The sequence below is a fragment of the Pezoporus occidentalis genome, unplaced genomic scaffold, assembly GCF_034315485.1.
Source record: "Pezoporus occidentalis ecotype Australia unplaced genomic scaffold, CSIRO_AGI_Poc_V1 ctg130, whole genome shotgun sequence".
Classification (NCBI taxonomy): Eukaryota; Metazoa; Chordata; class Aves; order Psittaciformes; family Psittacidae; genus Pezoporus; species Pezoporus occidentalis.
In genome coordinates this window covers 1,720,749-1,747,248 of record NW_026913104.1, presented here as the reverse complement: position 1 = coordinate 1,747,248, position 26,500 = coordinate 1,720,749, and the positions used below count along the sequence as shown (strand labels likewise).

The following is a 26,500-nucleotide window of genomic DNA, read 5'->3' as shown; positions in this document are numbered from 1 at the left end:
TGCCAGGAAAGCTGGTTCTGTGCCAAAGACTCACTAGATGAGAAAGAACTCGCAGGCAGACTTCACGTGTGACCTTAAATGAGTTGCTGGGTCAAGTTCTTTGCAGAACTGAGACTTCCCCATGAAATCAGCATTAAAACATGACCTACTCCTGTCATCAAACAACAGCAACAACCTTCTCTTTCTCTGCCTCATCTCTTTAGCTTGCAGATTCTCCAGGACTGACTCCACCTGTCTGCATGGTAAGCAGCAAAACAGAGTCCCTGGCTTGATTTGAAAGTCTGGAATGCAAAGCTCTCCAGCTGTCCACTACCTGGAGCTGCGCCTATGTTTACTACCATTAGCTGCACTCCTCTGGAAAACACTGATAACTCCTAATTATTGTCAAGTTATCAGTCTCCCACCACCACCACCCCAACCTGGAGAGGAAGGTGGAGCTGCCAGAGTAATTTGAAATGGTTGTTTACTGCACTGTCTTTTCACATTAAACATGAGGTTACGGGCTATGACAACATGGAACAGTCACACAAACAGCACCAGTGAGAGGTGCATTTGTTTCTTTATTTGATTTAAGGTCAGGATTAGCAAAGGGAGAGGCAACAAGCAGGGCAAGAGTTTTGGTTTTGATTTACAGGCACCATAAAGCCCTGTTCCACATATGTAAACTTTTATGAGGGGTAGAGCCAGCTGGAGGTATGTGGGGGAATAGTATGAAGACAGACACTGCACCACTGATCTGCAATGTGACTCTGAGCTTCCAGACCAACTCAGCCAACACACCAGTTTCTTGGATGAAAACCTTGAAGCTCCACCTTTGACTCTTATGAAGGGTGATATTTTGTTTCATTTGATATATTCAACCCATGCCTTGCTCCTCATCCAGTTCCTCCTGCTTTGTCCCAGTAGTAGCCTGTTAGATCACTGCCTCATCAGTAGAGCCTGTCCTTCACATCCTGCTCAGCTGTTAACCTGCAGACAACACAAGAAACCTCCCTAGCACTGCATTCTGCACCTGGACCAACACATGTATCTTCAGAGGCACATGCTCTACTGTTTGTATCCTAACAGCTTCCAAACATACAGATCTGCTTCTTGATCCACCTGCTCTGTCACTGCACACACACACCAATCTAATCACAGTGGAGCACTGAAGTTGTGCAGCATTTTGGGAAAAGGAACTTCCTCTCTGCTCCATCTCATGCCATCTCTTCCCCACAGAAATCCAAGGATGTGAGTGAAAACAACTCCATCTAGCTTCTGATACTGCATGTTTTAAAAATGGAGATATAATAAATACAGCATTGCTCTGAAGCATATTGTACTAATTTAACACACACTGTCTATTCTGGGAAACAGAACTGCAAAGAAAAGGTTTAATCCTTCCTCTCCTCTCTGGATGTTTCCAGAAATTTTAAGATGCTGTAGTCTAGAATTCAGAGGATATTACAGGTATTGTTACAAAATTATTACAAACAGCAAACAAACCCTTGCTTTCACACATAAAACCCTCACCCTGGATTCCATTAAAGCAGGTAACTGATTCAACTCCTAAGTTTGAGGGGTTTTCTCCCAAAAGCACATCCTTGAAAGTGTCTCCTGGACAGAGCAACTTCAGGCTCTTTCTGTGGTGTGTGCTACTTCATTCCTTGAGGTTCAGTGCATGGCAGTTAATTGTCTTTCGGGTGTTTTCCTCTTCCCCTTGCTTTTGTTTTTTTAAGAAAAAAAATCCTAAATGTTGTTACCTGAAAATAATTCCACAGGAGAAGGTGACCGCTACTTAAGCAGATGAGGACGGTGGATGTGGGGCAGTGGGAGAGAGAGGCTGAGCTGGATTTTCCCAGTGCCCAATTGCAACCTAGAGTAGAACCTCACACTGTCATTCCTTTTTCTTTTCCATCTTTCTCTTCTCTGGTGTAATATATAATAACACAGGGAGCAGCAGGGATAATACGTTCGTAGGTGGCTGCTGGATTTTCAAATGGTTTCTTACCAATATGTTCCGTGTAGGCAGAGCTGAGACCTGACACCGAGAACTGAAAGCAGATGATGCACCCTTTTTACAGCTGGAAGCTTGCAGAGTGAAATCACTTCATGGGAAATCTTTGTTCATGAATCTTATAAGCACAGTCTTTCAAAAAGGGGACTGAAGATGGCTTAGGCAGTTGTCCAAGAGTGTCAGCAGATGCCCTTGATTTTGATGCCCAGGTGTGTTGCTAGCCTCCCATTTTTTTCCTGGTTTGCTTCAACCTCCGGGCTTTCAGGATAGTATAGTTTGCATACCATGTGTACTGTTCTGAGAGGAGAGGGACGTAGAATGCACGCAGCAGCTTTGAGGACCTGAAACCAGAGAGGAAAAAACAAATCATCCTTAGAGTGCTCATTTGCTTGTATGGTCAAAATGGTACAAATGAGGCTTTGCAAAAGATTTGGGCTGGTGAGTCAGTGACATGAGGAATGCTAATGGTTCAGGCATACAAAGCCCAGTTCCATTTTCTCCTTGTCAATGGGACCGAAGCTGGTTAGTTCCAGCACCACCAGTTTAAGAGCAGCAGCCTGCCCAGTTTTTCAGCATGCCGACTGTCCATTCCAGTAGGGTCATCAGGGAGAGAGAGCAGGAAGGTGGTGTAATTACTGAAATAAACTTAGATCCCAGATATCACCATCCAAAAAGCAGGCAATATAGCCCTTTGGTATCACACAGAGACAGGCCTCCCGTTCCTCAGGGCACACTATGAAGGTGAAAATAGCAAGGCTGCATTTAGCTCCTGGCATCTCCTCTTTTCTAGCCAATCTTTCTGGCTGCCTATTCCTCCACACGTCTGGAGGGCAGACAGAAGCTTTGATGGGCACTGGCATTTTGAAGTTTTGCTCTTGTGTTGAAGGTATTGAATTAAAGAGGGATGGACTGCTCTAAAGCCTACAAGGGAGTTTGCCGCAGGCTGCCAGCATTCACTCCATGCCCTGCTGGTGCTGGGAGCTGGCATTTCACAGCACTTTGCAACAACTGAACCACTGGAGTACTCAAGCATGGAGGGTTTAATGGCTTCATCAAATTAGTACTTTTTGTTCGGCTGCTAATTGCTGGAGCTGTGCTAGCTGAGTACATTTTAAATGCATGTATTCTCTACTGAGCAAACTAATAGTACAATCCAGGTTTAAATGTGAAGCAGACAAAATGTCCTTCAGCATCAACACTGAACCTTGCTAGAGGCTTCAAAAATTGAGCAATTTATTGAAAACAGGGCTGGAGCAGAGTCTTGCTTACTCTGCATTGAAGTTTCTCTCTTCAAAATCAACTTGTTGGTAAACTATCCACCCTTCACAGACATAACTCTAACTCCATCCACATAAAGCTTGGAAAAGCAGCAGCAGCACTCAAATTTCATTTGCAGCATGCTAACTGGTCAGGGATGGTACGGTGAGCACATACTTGCTCACTGCAATTCACATGGCTTTGCTGGTAACACAGCCAACGTTCTGGACACCCAATTCAAGTCACTTTTTCAGAAGAAAGCTGAAATGTGTTTTGTTTGCTTATTATAGGACAGCACTGGATATCTTTCAAAAATGCAGCCTAAAAAAACAATGGCAGGAACTGCCACTGTGAACTGCATCTCCCTGGAGGCTTCTAGGGCTCTTAGACAGCCTTACTGTAATTAATCTCCTGCAACTTGGAGTAAAAGACAGCCCAGGAAAAGACTGGTGATACCTACTTGCATCGGCATAGCACCACTCCGCAGCAGGGTCCTGTTACATAAGATGCCATACAAGCACAAAGCAAGGCATTTTTGTCAAATGAAATCTTCCCTCTTTAAACAAAGTGACAGGCTAAACAGTATTCTTCCCACACTGGCGAGGAGAAACTGAGGCAGAAAGTATTATCTACCCTCAGAGAGCTGAACAAGTCTGAATTCCTAAAATTTACAAGTCCTCCTAACTGTGAGATTGCCTCCTTTCAAGATCCAGCATCTTGTAAGCCTGCTTTTTGCCAAACACTGGGCTTGTGCTTTAGGATATGAAAATGCTGATTGCTTCACTTGCAAGAACAAAAAGCTCAGTGATAATACTTAGGCTCTTTACAAATTGTAAAGCACCCAGCAAAGTTTCTAAATAAAAGAATCACTGGAAATGGCTGCTCTTTGTGAATTCCTGAGGTGCTGGAATCAGAACGTGTTCAAAGCAGAATCTCTTAGTAGCAAATAACTATGCAGAAGATGGTAATTTTGGTGTATTCTGAACAAGGAACAGTTTTTGCAGCTGTCATTTCCTTGTGCCTGGAAATTGGAGGTCAGCCCTCCTGCCAGTCACTAGAAGCAAAGGCATCCCTTTGAAAACAAATGCTTGATTTGCCTCCTCCATCTCTTGTGGCTAATGAACATCATGTCACTACTGAACTTATTCTGGCATCTCCTCCTCTGAGGCTGACAACCCACCATTGCTACCATGGCTGTTATCTGTGACTGGTGTGGTTTCACTTCAATTCCCTTTAGCAAAGCAGAAGAAAAGAAAAACAAGAAAAAGCAATTGTGTTCAAGCTGCTTGGGATGCTGTTTACAAGAAGGAAAATGAAAAACAAGGTAGAGTACCAGCTTGCTGCTACATCCTAAGAAAGGTACAGAAACTAGCCAAAATCCCCAGAGCTCAGGATGTGTGTTTGGGTTAAAATGAAGTAATCTGTTGAAATAATCGTGTGTGGTTCAGCTCAGGGACAGAGACAAAGGCAGCACCTTCAGCTCATGGCTGAGGTCCCAAGTATACAGTCCATAGCACTGAAAATACTTTCAGTTGCTCAGTGAAGACACAGAGCTGACAGCCTCAGACAACAGCACCCACTTCACATCCTCCCCTTGACCTGGATGCATCTACATACTGGCTGCTTGCCCAGACCAGCGCTGTACAGCGCACTGGGCACCCAGTAATGGTGGGTCTAATTGCTGGATGAAATGAAACTAAGCACCTGTATTTAACCTCAGTGCTGGTACCCCTCACAGTTCTGCAGAAACACCACTATCCTGTCTGAAGTTCCTCTTCTTTACACTTTTTGTGAGAAGCACTCCTTATACCGTTTACTTCTTTAGCATTCTGAAATACAGGCCCAATACAGCTCACATGGTTGTGCTCCTGTGATCTTTATGGCATATGTTGAGAATGTGCAGGATTCAGCTTTTGCTTTTTAGAACAAAAGGATATTCCAGGAGCTGATAGTAGCAAAACTATCCTCCCATATAAGCCAGCTCAGTGTAACTACCCCGAGGTTGCAGACAGCCTGAAACAACAGCTCTGAGCAACAAAAGCTCTCTACATGCTCTTAACTTTGCTGGTAACTCAGCCCTTACTAGCAGCAGTTTAAATGTCAGTGTTCACTGCTTCACAGTTTACATCAGCAGTAAAATGGGAGAACACTGTTTGTAAAAAGGAGAGGCAGGAATGACTGATGGGAAAAAATACTGAGGGTGGAAAATGATGAAAAACATAGAACAGAAAGATAGGTGCTCTTCCCACCACTGGATGTCATACATAATGCCAAGGTACTCATGACAAATAACAATCCAGTGAATTAGTATATAAAGGCCACACCTGATCTACAATCCTGTACTCCTCCCCCAAAACAAGTACGTGCTCCTGGAACAAAGAGCTGTAAAATTCATTTAGCCAGAAGAGACCCCAAAAGTGAAATGATGTATTAGTCAAACTGTGAAGGAGTTCTTGGTTTCCACCAGGTGTTAGTCAGGCTGCTGGTGCCATAGAAAAATGACTCTTCACTAACGAGACTTACAAAAGTGAAAAGAGAACAGTTTACATTGGTTCCAATTACCCAGACTAAGGATACAAGATGAAAAGAGGCAACATAAAAAAGAAGCATCTGAAAAATAATAATATTCATGTGCTCAGAGAATCACATCTCAGAAAAAAAATATGAAACCCTGAATACGGCATGGTAAACAGGTAGCACCAACATCTGCTCCAGAGCTCTAAGGTCAGCCTTTGCATTTGTTCACCAGCAACTTTATCACTGAAAAGAGATTCAGACTGGACACAAGCACAAGGCTGCTCTCCCTGCTGCTGGTAACTATAGAGTAGCAAAGCCCTGGATGCCTCCTTTCAGCAGCAGCCATATCAGAACCATAGCTGCTGATGCACCTACAGCTCACAAAGTCATGATTGAGCTTTATATTCAGGCACGGAACCTTAACCTCCTGTCACCTTGCTTTGTCAGGCTCAGCAACCTCAAACAACAGATGGCACATGGAAGGGGTTGGGATGGCGGATGACAGTGAATATATATAATGTTCTATTTGCATTTGATTCTAAATTTGTCCCCCAGAGACTGTGAGTGTGCGTAGCCTTAATCAGCATAGAGCTCCAAAGCAGCATGGTGGTACCAAGATCAAGGCCACAATCACTCCAAGCTGGGTAGCCAAGAGCATCGTGCCACGCTACTGGAACAGAGATGCAGCAAGGCTCCTTCAGCGGTGGGTGTTAGGCTGGAGCTAATCAACAGGCGAACTCTGCCCAGCTCTTGCTGTGCTCCAGACACGGAAGGTATCCCACATTCCAGGGGAGGTCTGAATTCTTTCCCAGCTTTTTTGTTTCTAGGGGAGTGACTGCTGCAGCACCCAGAGAAGCTCCCAGTTAGGATAGAGATGCTCATTCACCAGTAGGCTGAGAAGAGCTAGAACCACAGTGCCATTTAGTACTGAGGGTATTTCTGTCAGTTACCTATCGGACTTCAGGAGAAAGCAACTCAAAGTCCTGTTCTACTAATGTCAGTGTAGGCTCTTCTGGAATGGAAGCAAGGACTGCTAAGTGAGTATGTCACACTGACATGGAATGGAAGCAGTTAGTTAGATAAATACAGTGGTGGGAGATTTTTCCAAACTGCATCTTGTAGCCTGAACTTCTTACCCCAGAAACAACAGAAATCAGAAAGAAGCATGAGAAGAACAAATAGAATGGAATGGTAAAAAGAAGAGGCAGGAGGATGCTGAACGTCTGACACATGGGCAGGACCTAGTACCTTTAACTATAGGCATACACAGGAAACTCATGCTCAAAGCTCTCTGAAACCTCATTAATGTCTGTATTTCCTCTATGCGTTAAATTTTGTACCAACAATATACCTAAGAAGTAATTTAGCCACTCATAAAACAAAAGTAGGGAAAACATGTCACGTAACATGGAATAAAGCACCATTAAAGGGAATGAAACAAAGCCTTTTATCAAACAAGGGTAATGATATGTTAGAACAACGTGACCGAATCATTAATTTTGCACTAAGAATATTTTTTTTCTATAGAAAACCCAAGCGTTTGGAGTAAGCAGACGACTCAGCCTAAAGAGATGGAAAATATGTGGCCCTCGGTGGGGAGCTGTAATATATTTCCCCTTTTCTGTGCCAGATTCGGAGTGCTCAGCCAATATAGAATTAAATGGACCTTGGCAAAGCAGCTTCCTGAGGAGCATAATTAGCTGGTGGCTTGGAGTGCTCCCTAATTCAATTAGCAGCACCATTTATCAGAGCCAGCTGAGATTTACATTTGCACTTGCTGACGTCAATGTGAGACTAGCAGTGAGTCCCAGAAGCCTCCAGTTCAGCAGGAGTGAATTGAACTGCTGGGGTCATTTATTTTCAAAGAACAAGAGCTGGAGTTCAGGGTTGGGGGGGGGGAGGTGTGTGATGGGAATTTTCCCCCCTAATGCTCCTTTCTCTGCAGCCACTGAGCTACAGACCTGAAAACTACACTGGCAGCTCCCCTCACAGCAAGGTTCTGAAGTGACACTTGTGTTCCACCTTGCCTTTTGTTAAAAAGACTGCATTTTCATAGTGTTTTGTACTTCATTTCATAAATAGCAGGGGACATTTCACAATTGTGTGGAAGCAGGTGCCAGATTTGAGATGTGTCATTCTGCTGAGCTGGGGAGAGGGGTGGTACATGCTCAGAAATGCAAACCCTCTGTATAGATGTTGCAGCAAAATGCCAATATTCAGATGCAAAACAACGGATAGGTATTTACCTGCCACCACTGTTACAGAGTTGAAGCTCCTCACTCTTGCATTCATTGCCAACAAACTCCTGGAGATTAGTGGGAACCTAATAAACTTTTAGTTCAAGTGGGAAACTCCAACATAGGGAAGGTTTAAGAGACCTGGACAGACACGAGGGAGCACCAAGTTTCAGCTGAACACCTGTATCACTCATCCACCCTACCTCTTCTCCAAAGGCCAAACTACAGAAAGAAATATAAAATACATGACCAAGTCAGACAGGCCATGGTTTCTGGCTTACTGTTCTTCTTCAGGGGAAAGAGAATCTGTCAGACAAGCAGGGTGACAAGATGAGGAGACACTGCTGGTTCTCTCAGCACCAGTGGTACCCGCCCCAGGTATGCACATGACCTTCTAGTCTTTCACTAGCACTGTGCCCTCAAGCTGCCCCACCTGCCGACTGCTGAAGGGACAGAGCCCAGCGCTCCAAATTGCAGGAGCTCTGAAGGTACTAACAGCAGGAATGGAAATCAGAGCTGCTGCTATGGCAACCTGGCCTCCTCCACTGGTGAAGGCACCACACCTCCCCTCTCCTCCAGCTGTGAGCCGTTGGTAAGGAACAGCATGTAGAATTTCCATGCAGAACAAGAACAGGAGCAGAGGAGGCTGACAGGCGACACCAGCAGGGCTAAGGGTCTTACTGCCTGATCTCCTCCTGGGACACGTTCTGCAAACCCTCTTTTATTCCAGTCTCCCACTAGTGCAACAGCATCTTTTGTTAAGGAGGACACAGCAGCTAGAAAGATCCTCTTTCCTCCCCATCACCTTTAGATGATCTTTTCTAAGGTCTTGCCAATTGCATAGCCAGTAAGTATGTTCTGCTTTCCCCACCGTCAGTATTCTCCCTTTACATCTCATCATTACAGGGTCAGAATGCTCTGAAGTTTCAGGATCTCCCTGCAGCTCCCTGCTGCTCCATAGTGAGATGCTACCTTTATAACAAGCCAAGCTATTAGTTCCAGTGGTAACAGTCACATGCACTCTCCCTTCACAAGCCAGACATGAAGGACCACACACAGAAATCAACATCCCTGTACTGAGTGGGTTAGCAGATTTTAGCTGTGGGCTTGCAGAGACAGTTAGCCAACAAGAAGCACACAGCTTAGGAATCTAGCTGGAGTTGAGATCTAAATGCAACACACAGTATCATATATCAAATCAAAATGATTGCACAGGTTTGCAGTGCCAAGCTTAGGAATTTAAGTTACCAGCCTCAGTCTAGCAGGAAGTACTTTGACAGCATTTCCCCTAGAAGTACAGAGCTGCACCACCACATCTACCTATGTATTCAGCTAAATTCATAAGCAGCAAGACAGATGCATGGCAGGATGCAGGGGTTTAGCTGTAAGTAGGGAAATTCCTTAGGGCTATCAATTTCCCAATAAGAAGGGGAAAAGAAGAAAGAAAAATGTCATGAGTGACTTGCAGAAACAGCATTAAAGCAGTGAAGAGAGTGACAAAGACTCAGCTCCTCACTGAGCTGTGTGTTTAACTCCAGCTTAACTCCTTGCACTGATTCCAGCCAACATTACAGCCCCATGGTTAAGCCAAGGTAGCTTAAAGTGTCACTTGGACATGACTCAGTACCTCTGATTGACTTCAAAGGACTTCAGATGCGGTCCAAACAATCAAAGCTTGGCTGTTTAGCAGAGGATAAACCAGCTTTAAAAACACATGAATGTGTCTTAAAAGCAGAAAGGCACATGCAGGAGTACATGCTTTGCACAAACAGTCCTTTGCAAAACTCTTAACGCAGATGCTTCTTTTGCCTCATTAACAAGACTCATTGGCCATCTCATTTTCCTTCCCTAAAGTCCTGCCCAAATGTAACAGCAGGTCTCTTGGAAAACATAGTTCATAAAAGACCTTGCCAAAAAAACTTGTTTGTGTCAGCAAGCTGGGAACATAAGAGCACTCCTGGGAGCTGCTCTAACCTTATCACTCTTTCTCACTGTTCAACTGCTTTTACCAGCCACCCTCTCTGGAGGGTCCTATTACTAGGAAGTAATAAGGTCTCACATAGAAAATAGGAGGGCACTGAACTCTCCGTTAGTTTTTTTTTTTACAGAGATTTTTTTTTTTTACAGAACTGTCCTGTTGTGACAGACACATGACCAGAGCTTGAAATGACTTTATATGAAATAACCATCTCCTTACAGCTGAGAGTTTCTGTATTCGCAGGAATGTATTAACAGCATTACCACTCTGACAACCCTGATTCCACCCCTTATTAGCCTGAAAAAGAGCAATTGCAATCTCTGCTTCTCACAGAAGTTCCTGTTCAAACACACAAGCAAGTTGTTCAGTGAGCAGCAGAACTAATAAAAAACATATTCTAACACAGGTCTCTCCCATGGATTCTCTGAAGCCTAATAAAGGTGTGATCCTGCTGACTTGACGAGACTGCCTCCTCTCTCTGCCTGCCACCTTTCATAAAGCTTTAAGATCTCATGCTCTTTGAGACTGACTTACACCTGCCTTGAATTTAGCTGGAACAAGTCAGCAGATTCAAAAGTCTGTTGGAGGAAACTACACCTCATCTCCTCAGAAAGCAAAACTAAAAACATTACTTCAGCAAGAATTGCACATGGAGGGTTCTTTTCAAAACTAATCCTTCTCAACACCCTTCCCAGCTTGCTTCACCCTTCAAAGCAACCTAAGTCATCAATTTTGCAAGCAGAAGTTTGACAAAGGTTCCACTGTAGCCAGCAAGCTGCCTTTACTGGAAACTAGATTACAAGCTAGCATTTGCCAATATATCTTTCCCTCCTATACACAACTACTTTTGCAAGTGGATAACTAAACAGAATTAGTTCAGAGACTTTCCAGTCTTTCTCCCTCCCTCTCAAATATGTAAAGCATACCTGGAAGCATCTAGGAATGGCTTGTAGGCAATGGTTACCCAGTCTTCTTTGTTGGCAGAGTACCTTGGCTCCCTTGGGGTTTCAGCTGCTGTATCCAAGTCCACGAGATAGTGGCATTTGGAAATGTCAATCTGCAGAAAGACAGACATTTGTGTGTTTTATTCCCTGTAGGCTTCTGGTTGTATATGCTCATTCATACAGGCTGTTACTTATCAATGAGAAGGGGTTAAATTTCTAACAACGGGTGAAATGCTTCATGCAGGACACATGGTAAAATATTCTGAACATTTTCAAGTAAAACCTTTCTGAGGGAACACAGACTACCACTACTGGTGTGGTTACAGGAGGAGAGTTCTAGGGTCCCTCGCTGAGGAAGTACCACTTCAAGGAAGCAGCGTCACACAAATGAATTATGCATGTGACTGCCCAGCTAAATGAGCTGTGGGCAATGTCCTCAGAAGATTCACATTATGCAACCTTCTCTTTCCTGCTGGGGAGAGTGCTCTTGGATACGAACAGGAGGTACTATTCATTTATACAAATACCCTGTATCCTTTCTGGCTAACAGCCCCCTCCTCACAGGTACCCCATAGTTGCTGAGGAATAACTGCCAAGACAATACAAACTTCCAGCTGCAAAGACAACTTGAGCTCCTACCAGGACAAATTTTATTAATATCCATTAGAGGTAAGTTTCATACAAGGTAGTCCAGCAAGAGGCTACATTGTGTAGAAACCTCTGCACTGAGTGCAAGACATCTAGAGGAGAGAATAAGTTGCAAATAACGGCTGAAGTCCTCCTGTTGAAGATCTAGTTGTCTTTAAGTGATCTATGTCACATTTTCAGAAGTGAACTAATCCCAAGCCTAATACATGTTTAAAGCGCACCAAGGTAGCTATATTATTACAATGCAGCAGACAGCAGCAAGGCTGAGCTTTTGCTGGCATAATGATATTCAGCCACTGGAGCAAAGCAAGTTCTATCAGGTGGATACCAGATGGCTCTGTGGCATCAAAACTGAGTGGCAAATGAGATCACACCATGGGAAACTCAGCTGAGGAGAATGTTGAATCCACTTGCACTGTATGAGAGAACATTCCAGGCTCTGAGAGAGGTTCTGGCTCATTAGCAAAAAGACTCCCAAACCATTAATGAAGTTTTCCTCTAAGTGATGTAGAATCATTCAGGGAAAGACAAGTTAATGCCTCAAGCTCTAAGGCTGATCTCTCTCCTGTCGCTAAATGCTCCCTAAAGGGATGGTACTTCCAATGCATAGGGATTTTCCGCCAGGTGAAAGAAAGATTTCCCTTCTACCACTGCCAGTAGAGCAGTGCATTCTTTCAAGTTACGCTGAAGCTAAGGATAATATTCATCCTAGCCAGAGAGCAAACAGAGCACGTATGTATTTATTTGGGGATTTACACAAGACTTTAGTGGCGTACAGACCTTGAAATGTTTCTTTGTAGAAACAAGTCAGCTTTAGTGAGCAGAACTGTAAGGAATTACATCCTGTCCTCTTCTGTTCTCCTTTCCTTTTCCTCCTCTCATTCTTCCTTTATTCAATGTAACTGCTAGGCTAAGTGGTGGAGAACTGAATTTGATCACATCCTGAATAACAGGAGTGGGCACAGTATAGCACAGAGATGAAGCTAAGGGCACAGCCTGCTGCTGTACTGCTGTAGCCAAATGTGTCTCGGTGTCTGGATGGATGCTACCCTGGCCAGTCTGAGTACAGCTGGAGCTTGTCTGGTTTACCACAGCTAAAGTTCAACTGTTTTGAGCAAAACCGGAGACTTTTTACTGATCAAACACATATTTCAAAAAATAGGACCAAGCTTCAGGTGGTTTCTACCATTCAAAACAGTGCTAAAGGCAATTGGAAAAGAAGTGAAAATAGTGGCTCAACAAACAACAACTCTGAAGGGAGGAGTTTTTAACAGTTTCAGCTTTTAGGCCTTACGTACTATTTCTGCTTGGATACATCCTTGTAAGAAACAATACTCCTTACCTCTTTCTTAGCAGTTTCAGAGACAAATGCATCTCCAAAATAGGAGAAGTACAAGTAAAGTGCTGTTCAACATGATTAAAGAAGGAAGAATTGCAAAACAAGAAGATCAAATCACTCTTTTCCCCAGTGTCTCATGGCAACAGAAACACCAAGATTTACTCTTCAATTTTCAAGCAGAGCGGTAATAAAGACTTACACCTGAAACTGAGAGATCAGTCCTGTTTCTGTAGCCATTAATTGGTTTTAAGCTCTGTGGCTCAAATAATCCTTTTAAATGATTTGTTTTCTCCCCTTTAAATGACCAATAGACTCATGCTGTTTAGATTTATTTGCTATGATGGTCCTTTCCAGTGCTTGGTAACTTTTTATTTTTTAAAGCAATCTGGGTGTGTTTGCACTTATAAGCTCTCTAAGCTTGAAAAAAAGATCTTGTCCTCTTGGTGTCATTAGCAGGCCAGAAGAAAGAGTTTTAGGAGTCAATTTAAAATTCACATTTGGTAGCTAACTTCTAATGTCCTAGGCCCTTTTGCTTGCATAAGAAATAATAAAATTGTAGGGTGACATTAAGACACAACCATGAAACAAAAGTGTGTTTTGCTCCATTAGTCACAGGCTGTGCACCAGCCAGCTGTCTGTGCTAAAAATATGCCACAGTTAAAGATTTGGTAAATTAAATACACTGCAGCAGACAGCTGCTCTCAGGTGGGAACACGCCTCCTTCCCATTTCCAGTAACTACATAATGAGGCTCAAAATAAGAGTGTTTTAACCCAGAAGACTGATCCCTGCTTTTACCCACAAGATTTGCTCCTGTGTGACAGTATAGTATCCACTTTTATGAGCAGATCGCAAAGTGCTCGTACAATGTCTTAACAGACCAAAGACAGGAGCCACATAATGAAGTATATGTTTATCACCTTCAGCCAGATCATTCATGTAAACCAGAGACCTGGTCCATTACATGTGGGTGCTTCCTATATACTGACAGACATATCAAAGGTACCCTCCAAGGTGCTAAGAGAGAATGAAGAAAATATGATGCATTTCTTGGCAGTTCCTCTCATTCAACCCTCTAGGCAAAAAAAGAAAGGATGACTAAATACTTACTGCACTGAAAAGAATATTTAGTGCACTGCTAAGATTTAACCTGCTCAATAATTTTAAAGAAGACAGCTGACAATAACTTTAACATTCGTATGTGTGCACTGGTTTTAGGTTACACAATACAAGCTAGCAAAGTAACAAATTCATAGCACCAGTGTATATTTACAGATTCCCACTGAAATCACTGATGGAATTGTTTCAGTAAAGTTCCAAATTAAGTCCTCCTTCTCAGTTGCAATTATGGTGTAAACATTTATATTTAAAAATAAAGGAAAATACAAAGGAAAAATTAAATCCCTGCTTAGTGACAAACACTTTGAGGGATTTCAAATTACTCATTCAGTTCACTTTGCTGTGATCACAGTAACACATTATACTAAACCCAAAATTGCAGTAAGTAAGAATTATTACTTCCACTTCTCCTTTTTTATTGTCTTTAAATGAAAAATAAGCAGATAAAATGCAAACAGAAACCACTCATAAATGGGGAAATTTCCAAGTGCTGCAAAGAGCCCATCTTTTTCTGTAACTTGTACAGTCCCACAGAAATAAAATGGGGAGACCCAATCATATGCATTATATTAATACAAATTATACAGTAAGGTAAAGAAAACAGGAATATAATCCTTACATATCGAGATGGCTCTTCCTTGTTTTGGTCATTCATATCAGTGGGAATGATCCGTGTGGCCATTGGTCCCTTGGCAAATGGTTTTGGTAACTGGCCTCTGAATTCTGAGAGGATAAACTGGAGCTGCCAACTGCAGAGAACAGTGTCAGAAAGCCCAGCAGGAAAATGCAGGAGCTAGTAACATTTTGTATTGAGAAAACCAAAAGCATAACGAAGGACATTTCATTCCTGAAGGTAGGCAGACCTGCTAGAGGAGCAGTCACACTACAAATTTTCAGTAGCTCGTGGCCAACATAGTCTGATGACAACAAACTTCAGAACCCTTTGTTTTGGATAGACTGGTGTCATCAGATACACAAGGTCTTGAAGGTTACTCCCATAAATAATTCTTACGAGAAACACCCCTTCTTATGAATCTCACCAAATTGTACCTTTTACATTAAATGACTTACTTATCTGGCAGGAGAAAGCTGCTTGGAAATCTGTGCCACTCCTTTCCCACACACACATTAACTGGTCTCCCCTCTGGCACAGTGTGAATGCTTGGGTCAGAAGCAATCCTGTGAAATTCCGGGTAGAGATCCAGGGGCCCATGGTAGCCTATGGAAGGCAGAAAGTTTAAATAAAGGTAAAGAAACAGGTGACATTCACATTACTATTTTTGAAAGACTACAATAAATTGCTCACATGTAACCTTTTAACTGATAATTTCTTGAATAAATTAATTGCTCTATGCTAAAAAGTGGCTGAATTCCAAAGCTCCCCCTCAATTTAGCAGTGCTTGTACCCTACCACCCTTATTCATGTTCTCCTGTCCTGACTGTGAATAGCTACCATCAAGCAAAAAAATATTGCTGAGATGAGAAGGTTCACTGCATGGCTTTGATTCAAGAAAGTACTTAAGGACCCTATCTAATCCATCTACATTAAGGACACATGCACCTAATCACAAGTTTTAAATGGAAAACTGCTTTTTCAAGTGGGATCGTGTTTGAAAATGACAGTATCTGCTCTGATACCAGTCTGGATACAGGTTTTATACCAGTATAGTTGCACTTGCTGAAGGTGAAAGGCGGCAGATTTTTCACTAATAAAATTCTAGTAATTCATTCATATGCACATAATACATACATACATTCATACATACTTACAAATATATACATACAAATATGCATATACAAAGACACACATGCAATCATTCATTAATGGTGACCATTAAAACTCCCACCTTTCCCTCAATGACACCCAAGGTTACAAGGTTCCCTACCTCTACTGTGCTGCTACAAAGCAACACAACTTTGGCAGGCCTTAAGATTTGCCAAGACCAATACCCAAGAAAGCACAGAACAAATCTTATATACCAACCTCTGAATAAGGCAACAGAGCGTGACAAGGACAAAAGGCCAAAGAGAAAGACAGTCCCCAGAGCCAGCCAGTTGGAGGAGACTGTGTAGTGTTCCAGGCGGTAGCGCTGGAATATGAAGTGGTAACATTTCTGAGGAAGGATTAAACAGAGAGCACAAAATTACTTCAACTGTGATATCTTCAGCAAAATTCTGTTTTTTATAGGACCTTTCAGCAGTGCCTGCACCTCCCACGAGATCTTTGATCTTTTTTTTTTTTCACTCAGACACATAAAAAAAGCACAGAACTTCACATGGCTCAATCATTTTTCTTAACGGATAATCTAGGGTATTTAAAGACATTCTCAGCTCTTTTCCCTAGGAAAGCCTCTACTCAAACTGTGAACTGTTCTCTACCACGGCTCCAGCCTGCTTGTTCCCAGGTGAACCAGCAGCAACTGTCCCTTTCAGACACTTCTGTAGTACTTCCCTACATAGACAGGCGTCTTTTTCAATGCTGGACTGACTTCCTCTCTAACAGAAGTTCCATGACCCAGATTCACTGAGTGACCTATGGTTGTTTACCCTGTCTGCACAAAGTACAGCTTTGAAGTGGATAAAAATACACAGCACCTTCTGCATCCACCTTTAAACATGAGCCACTGAAATTATTAAAGGAAAGCCCTTTAGGTTTTACTATTTTAAAAGCCTTTCTTGGAATACCCAGAACTACATGCATACTTGGCATAGTCCACCCCTCCTCCTCTGCCTTTCTGCAAGAGTGATTATTCACTTCCTATCCTAATCTTGTTTCTGTTCCTCTTGTCTTGTTTGCGTTTTTCTTGTAACAGCCAGATCCACATGGTTTAGAGGAGTAGACTCTGACAAGCCTGTACTGGTGGGCAATCAGTTCTAAGCTCTCAGCTGGATACTAAATACTGGACAACATGTTATCAAACTGTCAAAATATGCAGGACAGAAATATACCACAGATTTTCCTAAAGCCATATTTGGCAAAGGTCCTAAATCACCTCCCTCAATGAATGTTTTGACAGCACATAGCAATTCTCAGAGCCATGAAGCTGCTGACATTACAGAGCTTGACCCTGTACGAATGTAAAGACTGAAACTCATCTGAAGTGCTCCAGCTTAGCTCTGCAAAGCATCAGCAGTGATGGAAGATCAATGTCAGAATAGCAACTGAACAGGGAAAGAGTTAGAGTGATTTGAGGGATGCAAGAAATGGTGATGGGGAGCCCAACACAGAACAGCCATCAGTGGTGCACAGCAGGACAGAGGAGTAATAGCAGAATGAGGCCAAACAGCTGGAAGAAGCTCAAACAAACTAGTAACTGCATTCCTGGACCTCTCTAACAGAGGAAAGATGAATAATTTTCAGCTTTGGAAAGATCTGTATCAATCTACATCAGTGCTTTACTCTGTGAAGTGTTTCAAGTGATATTTACTAAACATGCAATTTTTGGCTCTTTCAAATGTCCAGTGCATTTTCCAGATGCCTAAACACTTCTCCTTTTTGTAAATTAACAAAGGATTCTTACTAGAACACAACAAAACGCATTTCCTACATACACACATTCCTACCCCTTAAAGCTTGCTTAACAGCAGACAAAGGAGGCACAATGCTGTAAGTTACTAATCCTTATGACATCTCTTGGATGTTGTTTTGTGTTGACACTACAGCACTGCAACTTTTCCTCACCAGAAATTCCCACTTGGGATGAGAGAACAACTTGAAGTCATCATGAAACAATTAGCAGCAAGGAAATCTTCTCAACCATTTATGACTTCACTTCTGATCACCTTATAAAGCCAAGAAATCTGATCTTTTTTTGCTGGGCTGTTAAGCAGTCTGCACTGAAGTCCAAGATTATTAGATGAATTCATTCTGTATGACACTCGGGAGGGAAATCCCAAACATTTTTGCTTTTACATCACATCTTAAAGAGGGCTAATAGTTTTCCAGATACTCTCAATCAACCTGCAGAGGAAGATTATGGTTCAGCTTGTAAAATCAGCAAGACACACACACAGTGTTAGAACAGCTGTGCCTTTTGCTTCCAGAGTCTCAGACCTATCCATAACACATGCTTCAAAAACAAAACTGTACCAGCTAACATACTAAAGACAATGATCAAAAGTTATGCATAGGACAGTCCTGAACTATGTAATCACTACAGACTGTGTCACAGACACAAATATTCTGTAGATGCTCCCTTACTTTGGGAAGCGATGTCAAAGCACTCAGCTAACAGTTATGCTTCCTAAAGGTATGAGCTCATTAAAAAAAAACATATTCCACTTAAACTTACCTGAAGAGCAGAGAGAGCGACAGCACCACAGAGGCAGATGAGGGGATAGATGGGAAAGAGAAACCTCTCTTCTTTGTGGGGCTGACTGAAGAAGATCATGATCCAAATGTACATAGGGGCTAGTGTCAGCCAGTAGGGACGGCCCAGATTCTGAACTGAAAGAAACAAACACTCAGCAAAGCAGTAATGTATGAATAAGGGGTTTATACTTATTCTCACAATCAAAATTCCCTTTTTTCAGACCCAAACCATTGCCTTCAGACCCAAACACACCATGTTCCAAGCAGCGGTGTGCTAAAATCCAGGTAACATGTCCAAAGAGTCAGTACAGAATTTGATCTAAGGATTTTCGTAGATTGATACAATGCTAACAATTTCAACAGACTTTAGAAGACCAAAAGCAGAAAATAAGGGACTGTGTTACTGAATTAAAGCAAAAGACACAACCCATCAAGAATTTACATGTCTAAACAGGCAGCCAGAAATACCAGATTTCCTGCTGTATATTATGTTGCACATGAAAAGATCAGATAGGATCTCCTCTGAACCTACCCTTCCACTTACAAATGGTTGTTTAGTGACTGAAATTTCCATTACCTTCATTGCTTCATTACAAAAATGACAGCATGAGAGGTCTCAGAGGCACCTTCTGCTTAACAGAGGAAATAACCGATTCAAAAATAACAACAATTACCCTGAATTTTAGTCACACTGAGGAGGGCTCTACAGCGCCTGACAATTTTCAGTCCCTTTTCTGCCCCCTTGGTGCTCCCAACAGAAGAGTTAAACAATTAAGCTAATGGCATTTCACAGACAATAAGAACAAAGCAGTTGGCAGAATCGTTCCTGCTGTTAAGTACAAGAGCACCAAGTGAACAGCAGGAAATCTTGCATTTACAGGATGTCCTACTGAGCTTTTACTGGTTTCTGACAGTATGTCCCTTATATAAAGGGAACAGATATAAGGAATAAACCCGTTAACGTACATTTTCAGCAAGGATTATGATGCTTTTGTTTCTTATATTCAGTAAAAAAAATGAGAATGAAGCACTAATTGGACCAATGAATCTGAAGGCTGCTGATGACACTTAATAAATCTTCCCTAGGAAAACAGTGAAGAAGAATTCACACTTCCTCAACACCTTTTTCTTCTCTAGAGTCAATTGCCAAATGTCATGTTTTAAAACTGATGGCATTTTATTTAAGAGAAAGCTCAACCTGATGTAGGGAATATTCTGGGTCCTCTTTTCTCTACTTCAGTATATCCACACCTATGGGGAAGGCTTCCCAAAGGACGTGATATCAAGACTGCCCTGCCAGAGCTTAAGCCCTGCAAGCTGAAGAGTGCTGCTCCCAACATAGGCAGGAGCAGCAGAGACCAGAGGATGCCCATTTGTTGTAGGCTCTGCCCCAACAATCAAAAAGGAAATAACAACTCTGTTCTCTCAGAACAACTGCTGCTAAAAATCATTATGACAGTGGTATAAAAAAGTAGCAATGGAAGAGGCAGTAAAAGGTTCTCCAAATAACTCTAAAGATTACCATTTTCAGTGGCAGATAAGATGGAAACAACAATGGGTACTTAGTTTCCTTCTCCCTTAAGATTTTTGATGGGGTTATTTCTAATGCACTTGCATGTATGGCTGACGGTTATGTACCATACAACTTGCTAAGCTTACTCTGGGTATGGATAGTTCAGCCTTGATAACACGCCGATCCTCCCGAGTTGAAAGCAGAGAACACAGGAATCATCCTTAAAAAGAGAAATGTTTCTGTCCTTTTGCACACAACACATAAGTAGACGCATCTCACTGTGCATTCCTTCTATAGCACAACTCCAACTGGAGTCAATATTGGACTGAATAATGAACACTAGAACTTTCCTATTACTCCAAAGACTTTCTGTGAACCTAGTTTCACTTCCAATAAAGCAAAGCTGCTCTTTGGCAGGAAAGCTCTCCCTTTAGCAACAAGGCTGAGATCTGGGCTGTCTGTGCTTGGCTCTCACAGCTGTCTTGCACTCACCATGAAATTTCTGAAGCAGACACTCCATGAGACAAGTCAATGGCAGCACAAGCAGAGCCAAAATAAACGCCACGTTGAAATTCAGAAAGCCATTGATGAAATAGAAGGACCAGGGTTCTGTTCCTAAAGGATGACAAAAGGAAACAAGAGTTTCTAGATACAAGCATGCATGAGATCTAGGTTTAACAACACCTTCATTCCTTCTCTGCCTCACACAAGCTGAGATAATCAGCAGCAGAAATCAATTCTCCCCATTGCAAGCATAGTGGAACCAAAGAAGAGAAAGGGTGTGGACAGAACATCTTGCAGTTGGACAGAGGATGCAGCCACATGGAATAAGCCTGAGACATCTCAAAGCAGTCTCATTGTTCTGCCCTTCACCCATAAAACTACCATAACAGTGGCATGAGAGTTAGTCAATAGCCATACAAAGGCACCAGAGTATCTCACGAGCATAGCTGCCCACGAAAATTCATTGTCTTCCCTTTCAAAAATTACCATTCTTTTCCTTCCTTTTTCATTGGGTCACAGTCCTTATCACACCTGCTGCTCATGAATCACAGGCCACTCTAACAGCCTTGCCCAGCAGAGTTCTGTGACACAGAACTCACCCTTACATTAAGAAAGGCTCCACAGCAAGAAATTGGAGGCAGAAATCTGTAAAACTAGGAAATTCTGCTCCAAATTAATCCTTTCTAATTGCAGAGAAGTAACAGAGGAATAATACAAAAAAGCACAATGTTAATAAGGGATCATTATAATGCTGGAGTGATGACGTATGCTCCATGCTGGCAGAATAGAAAATGTACTAAAAAGGAACAAGAAAGAGTTCACATTCATACTTCACCCCGGCGAAGACTCTGCCACTGAAGTTCATTCAGATGCTAGTTTTGGTGCCTCCTTAGAATCAACACTATTTAAAATATCCCTGCTTCAATTAGTTCTTACAGTGTAGCTTCAAACAGGAGCAAGCCAACTGTGCCTCCTAACACGACACACTTGACTATTTGTTGCAAGCTTCAAATGATATAAATTGAAAGAAATTCCACAGTCCAACTGTCATTTATTTGGACTCTTAATTCAGGATGCTTAAAATCCTGAACAATAAGGAATGCCAGTTTCTCTCACACATTTTCCACTCTCTCTGTGTGATTAGCTCAATCAGTCAGTAAATGACACGCGGGGGCTTTAATCACTGCACTGTTGTGACATGCGTCACATGCCACAGCAATTTCCTGCAATCAGAGCCACTTAAATAGGGTCCATGTTGAAATTAATCAGACAACTGAAAAGCAGCAAGGAAAACCTGAAACCTCTCCAGCTCCTACAGCTAAGTATGATTAGAAGCTGTACTAGTAATGTTAGAAACATGTCATTGGAGTTACTAAGGCCAAGTCCAAGCAACAGAGGTTCATTTAGGAAACCTAAACTATAAGCACTGAAAGCAAACAGCAATTACAGATTTGGATTTTGAGGATTAGGGGGTATTCCCTCCAACTGCCTCTTAATTCTTTCAAGTCCTACAAGAACAAAATCCTCAGCCTGTGAAAGGCTGAATATCGGGTACTGTAGATTGAAAGATCATGTCAAATGATGGACATGACAGTTATCTGTATGGCAACATTCTAATAGCAGCAACAACCCTTCCCCTTCTCTAGACTTCGTTGGGCACTCTCCATATTTAAGGACTGCAATTTAAATAATCACTGTGATAGATCTTGAACACATACAGAAAGCATATCATTTTAGGACTAAAGCATACTACCCTTCCTAGGATGAGGGCTGCTGACTGTGATATGTTTGTGAGGGAAAACCCAAGGCAGCGTGGGCTATCACACTGTAAATCTCTCAGTGGACGTTTAGAAAACATGTGTGCAAAGGAGGCTTTGCTTTCTTCCCAGCCCTGCTGCCTCCACAGATTCTCTTCTGAGACAACAGTGCAGGTTTTCAAAGATTTACAGCAGGTTAACATGGTTCGGCCACTCTAGTAACTATTTCAGTAGAATGCCAAGGCCACCCCCTATATGGAAAAAAAAAGGACTAGATTTGGATTCTGTAGCCTGCTTCCCCACTCCCACTGCTATGAACCACAGCCACTTTATCATAGAAGATGCCGGAATGAGATACAAAGCTTCTTAAACTGACACAAACTGTTAACCCTCTGGTGTTTTCTGGCTGCAGTTAAACTGCACAGCCAAGTCCCAGATCTGTAAAGGATTATATCAAGGACCATTCTGTCACCTTTCCACCTGCCCTGGCTGCTATGGCAAGTAAAGGAAATGAACTATGGCTTTCTCTAGTTTACTGGGACTCAGCAACTATGGACACTTCATGCAACACACTTCCTCCGCAATCCAGATACAGCCTTAAAGGCCCTGAGGTGTCCTGAGGGGCTCTGCTAATAAAGAGGTCAGCTGTTCTGAAGAAGCACAGCTTTAACAAAAAGGCTACTTTCCCGCTTTCTCAGGGTTCTTTTTTCAGTGAGACTGAACTGCCCTTAAGAATGAAGCACTGGAGCCTCCTTCTCCAATGAGGGATTTTCTTCTCTGGATGAGGAAAACAAACAAACAAAGAGAACAGTGCACACAGGCAAATTAAATAATTCACAGACACCAGGCAGAAAGCAGTAGGCTTGGTCACTGTGATGACTCACCCATTCAGAGGCATTCAGTCTCAATGCCTCCCAGGGCAAAATGCTTTTATTCTTGTTATGCACAACGACCCAGAGTGATGTGAGAAAGAATGCAATGTAAAAAAAAAAGAGCAACCCCAGTGCAAGAAGTCCTGGGCCAGAACAATGTCCTTCAAGCAGGGAGGGACACTAAGAAACTCTCCATGCATAGTACTGTTGGGAACATGCTTCCACAGTATCACCTTCAGACCATGACAGATTTAACTTCTTGCAAGTATGCCACATGCTAGAGCTGAGCAGGTCACAATAATTTGATCAACAACCCTCTTTCTAAGCAAGCCTGATTCAGTGCACATATAATAAATAGTCTACTTTCTGCATTTCACTTATTTTCACTCTGTTTAAGAACCAGGACTCAATAGAGCAAGATGTCATATAAATAAGCTCCAGCACCTTCCCACCCAAGCTGAACAAAGCTTTCCAAAGTTCCATCACACTGCAAGTCACAGCCAAGGCTGATTACAGGAAGTGGGACCAAACTTTTGTCATAAATTACGCATTCTTAGAAGAAATGTACACAGAAACACCCCAAAGCCTCAGAATCAGGCTTAGGGATATAGGCTTATAAGCTACTTTCCATTAGCTGGAGAAATCTAATCACCCCAGGGAAGTATTTATTACACAGACTGTATTTATCCAGAAATGTGTTGCTAAAGAAAAAACAAACAAACAAAAAAATCTTGCCTGAAGAACTCCAGAACACAGGCAAAAGGGAAAATACTGTGGTGCTTACACTGAACATGATATGGGTTGAGGACTCTACAACCTCCAGCAGCTCCTGCTCTCATCATGTGAAAGTTGGGAAATCCCAGCTCCAGAGCCAAAACGGACTGGCCAGACTCTCATCTCCCCTGGTAGTGTTATTTCTCCCAAGTGTCTTGAAGCTCTCTAAACACACAGCGTTGTCCTGGCCGCATTACATTAAAGAGCAATTTCAAGCAAGCTCTTTTACTAGCCTGAGGATGTTATATGAATGTCATTATGAATAAAACACTTCAGAATAGATTGGTCCCTAGAGGCTTCTGGAAGCAACTCACGCACCACTGTGGAAAAGGTCAAGCAGAAGCCCATGCCAAAACCTATCAGAGACAAAGCCTGGAGTTTACTTATAGAAAATTCACAGCAACTGACTTCAGAGCCTTCCTGCAGAGATGAAGAAACATGGCAAAGCAGCTGCTGCCCTGCTGTGTCACAGCACAAGTAACAAATCACCACTCAGCACCACCCAAAGCAGCCCTACAAAGGAACCAGCAAACATGGCCTGGAGGGCACTGCAGCCTTGCTGCTTACCACTGTCGAATCCCTCCTAGAATATCTCAACAGGGCGGAAACAGATGACAGATGACGCAAGGACCCTACACCCTAAGCTCCTTGAGGTCTCTGCCAGCCTCTCTGAAGCCCTGCTAGAAATGTAATACTTTTCTGCTTTTCAGCTCCAGAAATAAGATGATATGAAGAACTTAGTGCAGTGGCAGCTCCCAGACAAACAACACACCATTGCCATCAAGGTTCAGAAGGTACTGGCCATTTAGGATACTGGCACCTAAAGAGTTACGGACTCTGCACTGTTATCCACTTACCCAAGGTTCTGCACCATGACCGTGAGAAACAGACAAGAACTCAAAGCTGACAAACACACACACGCATTGCTTCCGCCCACAGCACTGGCGTAGCATCCAGACACGTTTGCTACTACAGTTCTCTGCTGTGGCCCTTAGACATCTCACGACGGGTAACAGAACTTGAAAGCAAACAAAAGCATCTTTACAGCGTGGAGAAATCCGACAATGGCCTGCGATTCCCGGCTCGAGAGAGACATCCTGTGGCAAAAAACTGGAACTGCATCCCCTTGGAGCTTGGCGGCTGCTTTTGCTTTAAGAGTACACCAGAAAAAGGATTGGCAATCAAGACCTGATGGGTCACGGGAGCAAGACAGTAGCAAGAAAACCGCCGACTCCCTTTCTGTCTTGTTGTCTTAAACTCACCATAGAGATCAGGTCCGTGAGAGGTGAAGACATTGTATAAAACAATGTTGAGAGGTGCAACTACCAGCTTCCCATAGTAATAGCTGTCCACAACTACCAAGGGCACCTGAAAAAAAGCATCTATTACTTCAAGTGCCAAAAGCTTTTGGCCAGACTGCCCAAAAACTCCATGTGATTTTCTTAACAGAACCCACCCTTTCTATTGCAAGCCAAATCTACTCCTTCTCTGCATTGTTGCAGGCACTTACCAAAAACAGGATCAATGACACCACACACCAGTCCAGGAAACTTTTCCACCTCTGTTTCAGTATCAAGAAATCAAAGGCAATAGGAAGCCTGAAAGAGAGACCAGCTATCAACTGGAGACATTGTCTTCCCTCACTGCAGGTTCTTCTACCCCTTCAAAGCAAGTGGGACAGTAGCTGGAAAATAACCATAACTCCACTGTCTCTGCCTCTACTCCATATTCCAGTCATCCAACTGAGGTTTCACCCTCAGTATATTAGGGTAAGGAAATCATCCCAACCTAGGTCCTTCAAAATCAAAGAAATCAGGCTATGGAAGCCTGTAGCAATGATCCTGGACTAGGCTGACAGCTTGGTCCCTGCTAGTTTTTTCCTCCAGCCCCTGCCTTCTCCCCAAGCAGGCAAGAAACATTTGGAAAGCACAAAACTTCTGAACCCTCCTCTCCTTACCCAAGAGCTGCACTGAAGGGCCAGCCCAGAAGGGCTCCAGCAGCCACCCCCAGCACAGCTACAGAGGTCTTGTCCATATACCAGCCAGTCATGGCAATCACCGTGGTGTACATGCAGAAACTGCTGGGGAGAAAAGCTGCCACACAAGGAAAAAATAGGGTTAGCACAGCTTTCCCGCAGTGGGAGAACTGCACAAGGCCAAGATAAGCCTAATAATCTCTCATTCACTCCATTGAAATAGGGATGCTGTACTGGACATGTTCATCTAAGTGAATGCAAAAATAAAAGAGAATTCTTTTTCTTGTTCTGCCAAGACAAGAAATACTTCCTTTAAGTACAAAGGCCTCTCTCCTTGGTTGCACTCAGCAGGGGTAACCAACAGCATCCACAGTTACCACCTGTAACACTTGCTGTATCCTCCATATTCTGCTAGGTTAAAAAAAGAATGAAATGAACCTGCTCAAGTGGCAGCAGGTATGAGCTGACTGGATACAGTCTCTGAAACAACTGAGCAGAGACTGGTGAGAAGCGAAGAACGAGACCCATGACACTGCAAAAACAAAGGGAAAGTCCTTTCTCCACTCACCATAAACAGAAAAAGGGTAAAAGAGAAAATCTCAACATTCATAACCTGTGGTACTTCCCTTTAAGTTCTTGTGTGCACACAATACAAAAAAACTTTGCTCAAAGTCTCCCTCTGCACCTTCCTCAATACCTTCGGCAGGTGTTTTCTATGTTTTCTATAAGTCTTATAGTGGTTGGCTAAGCAAACGTGTA

The 26,500-nt window shown here is 42.7% G+C and overlaps 1 protein-coding gene across 4 annotated transcripts in view; it reads right to left on the bottom strand.

Annotated features, from left to right (window-relative positions):
• ALG9 (ALG9 alpha-1,2-mannosyltransferase) overlaps positions 1 to 26,500 on the bottom strand; it is a 72,795-nt gene that overhangs the window by 42,802 nt on the left and 3,493 nt on the right. For 2 of the 4 annotated variants that reach the window (XR_009962827.1, XR_009962826.1), the window contains exons 6-15: positions 25,724 to 25,859; positions 25,277 to 25,364; positions 25,029 to 25,134; positions 20,352 to 20,474; positions 18,327 to 18,481; positions 16,019 to 16,148; positions 15,106 to 15,253; positions 14,654 to 14,783; positions 10,912 to 11,042; positions 1,991 to 2,337 (exon numbers count right to left, since the gene is read on the bottom strand). Coding sequence is in view for 2 of the 4 variants with exons in the window: in XM_062608677.1 (XP_062464661.1) it covers positions 2,214 to 2,337; positions 10,912 to 11,042; positions 14,654 to 14,783; positions 15,106 to 15,253; positions 16,019 to 16,148; positions 18,327 to 18,481; positions 20,352 to 20,474; positions 25,029 to 25,134; positions 25,277 to 25,364; positions 25,724 to 25,859 (1,271 nt within the window). In the remaining 2 variants the exon portion in view is untranslated. Of the gene's footprint in view, positions 1 to 540; positions 2,338 to 10,911; positions 11,043 to 14,653; positions 14,784 to 15,105; positions 15,254 to 16,018; positions 16,149 to 18,326; positions 18,482 to 20,351; positions 20,475 to 25,028; positions 25,135 to 25,276; positions 25,365 to 25,723; positions 25,860 to 26,500 lie in introns of those variants that run through there. The other 2 variants (XM_062608677.1, XM_062608678.1) reach the window with 2 other exon arrangements.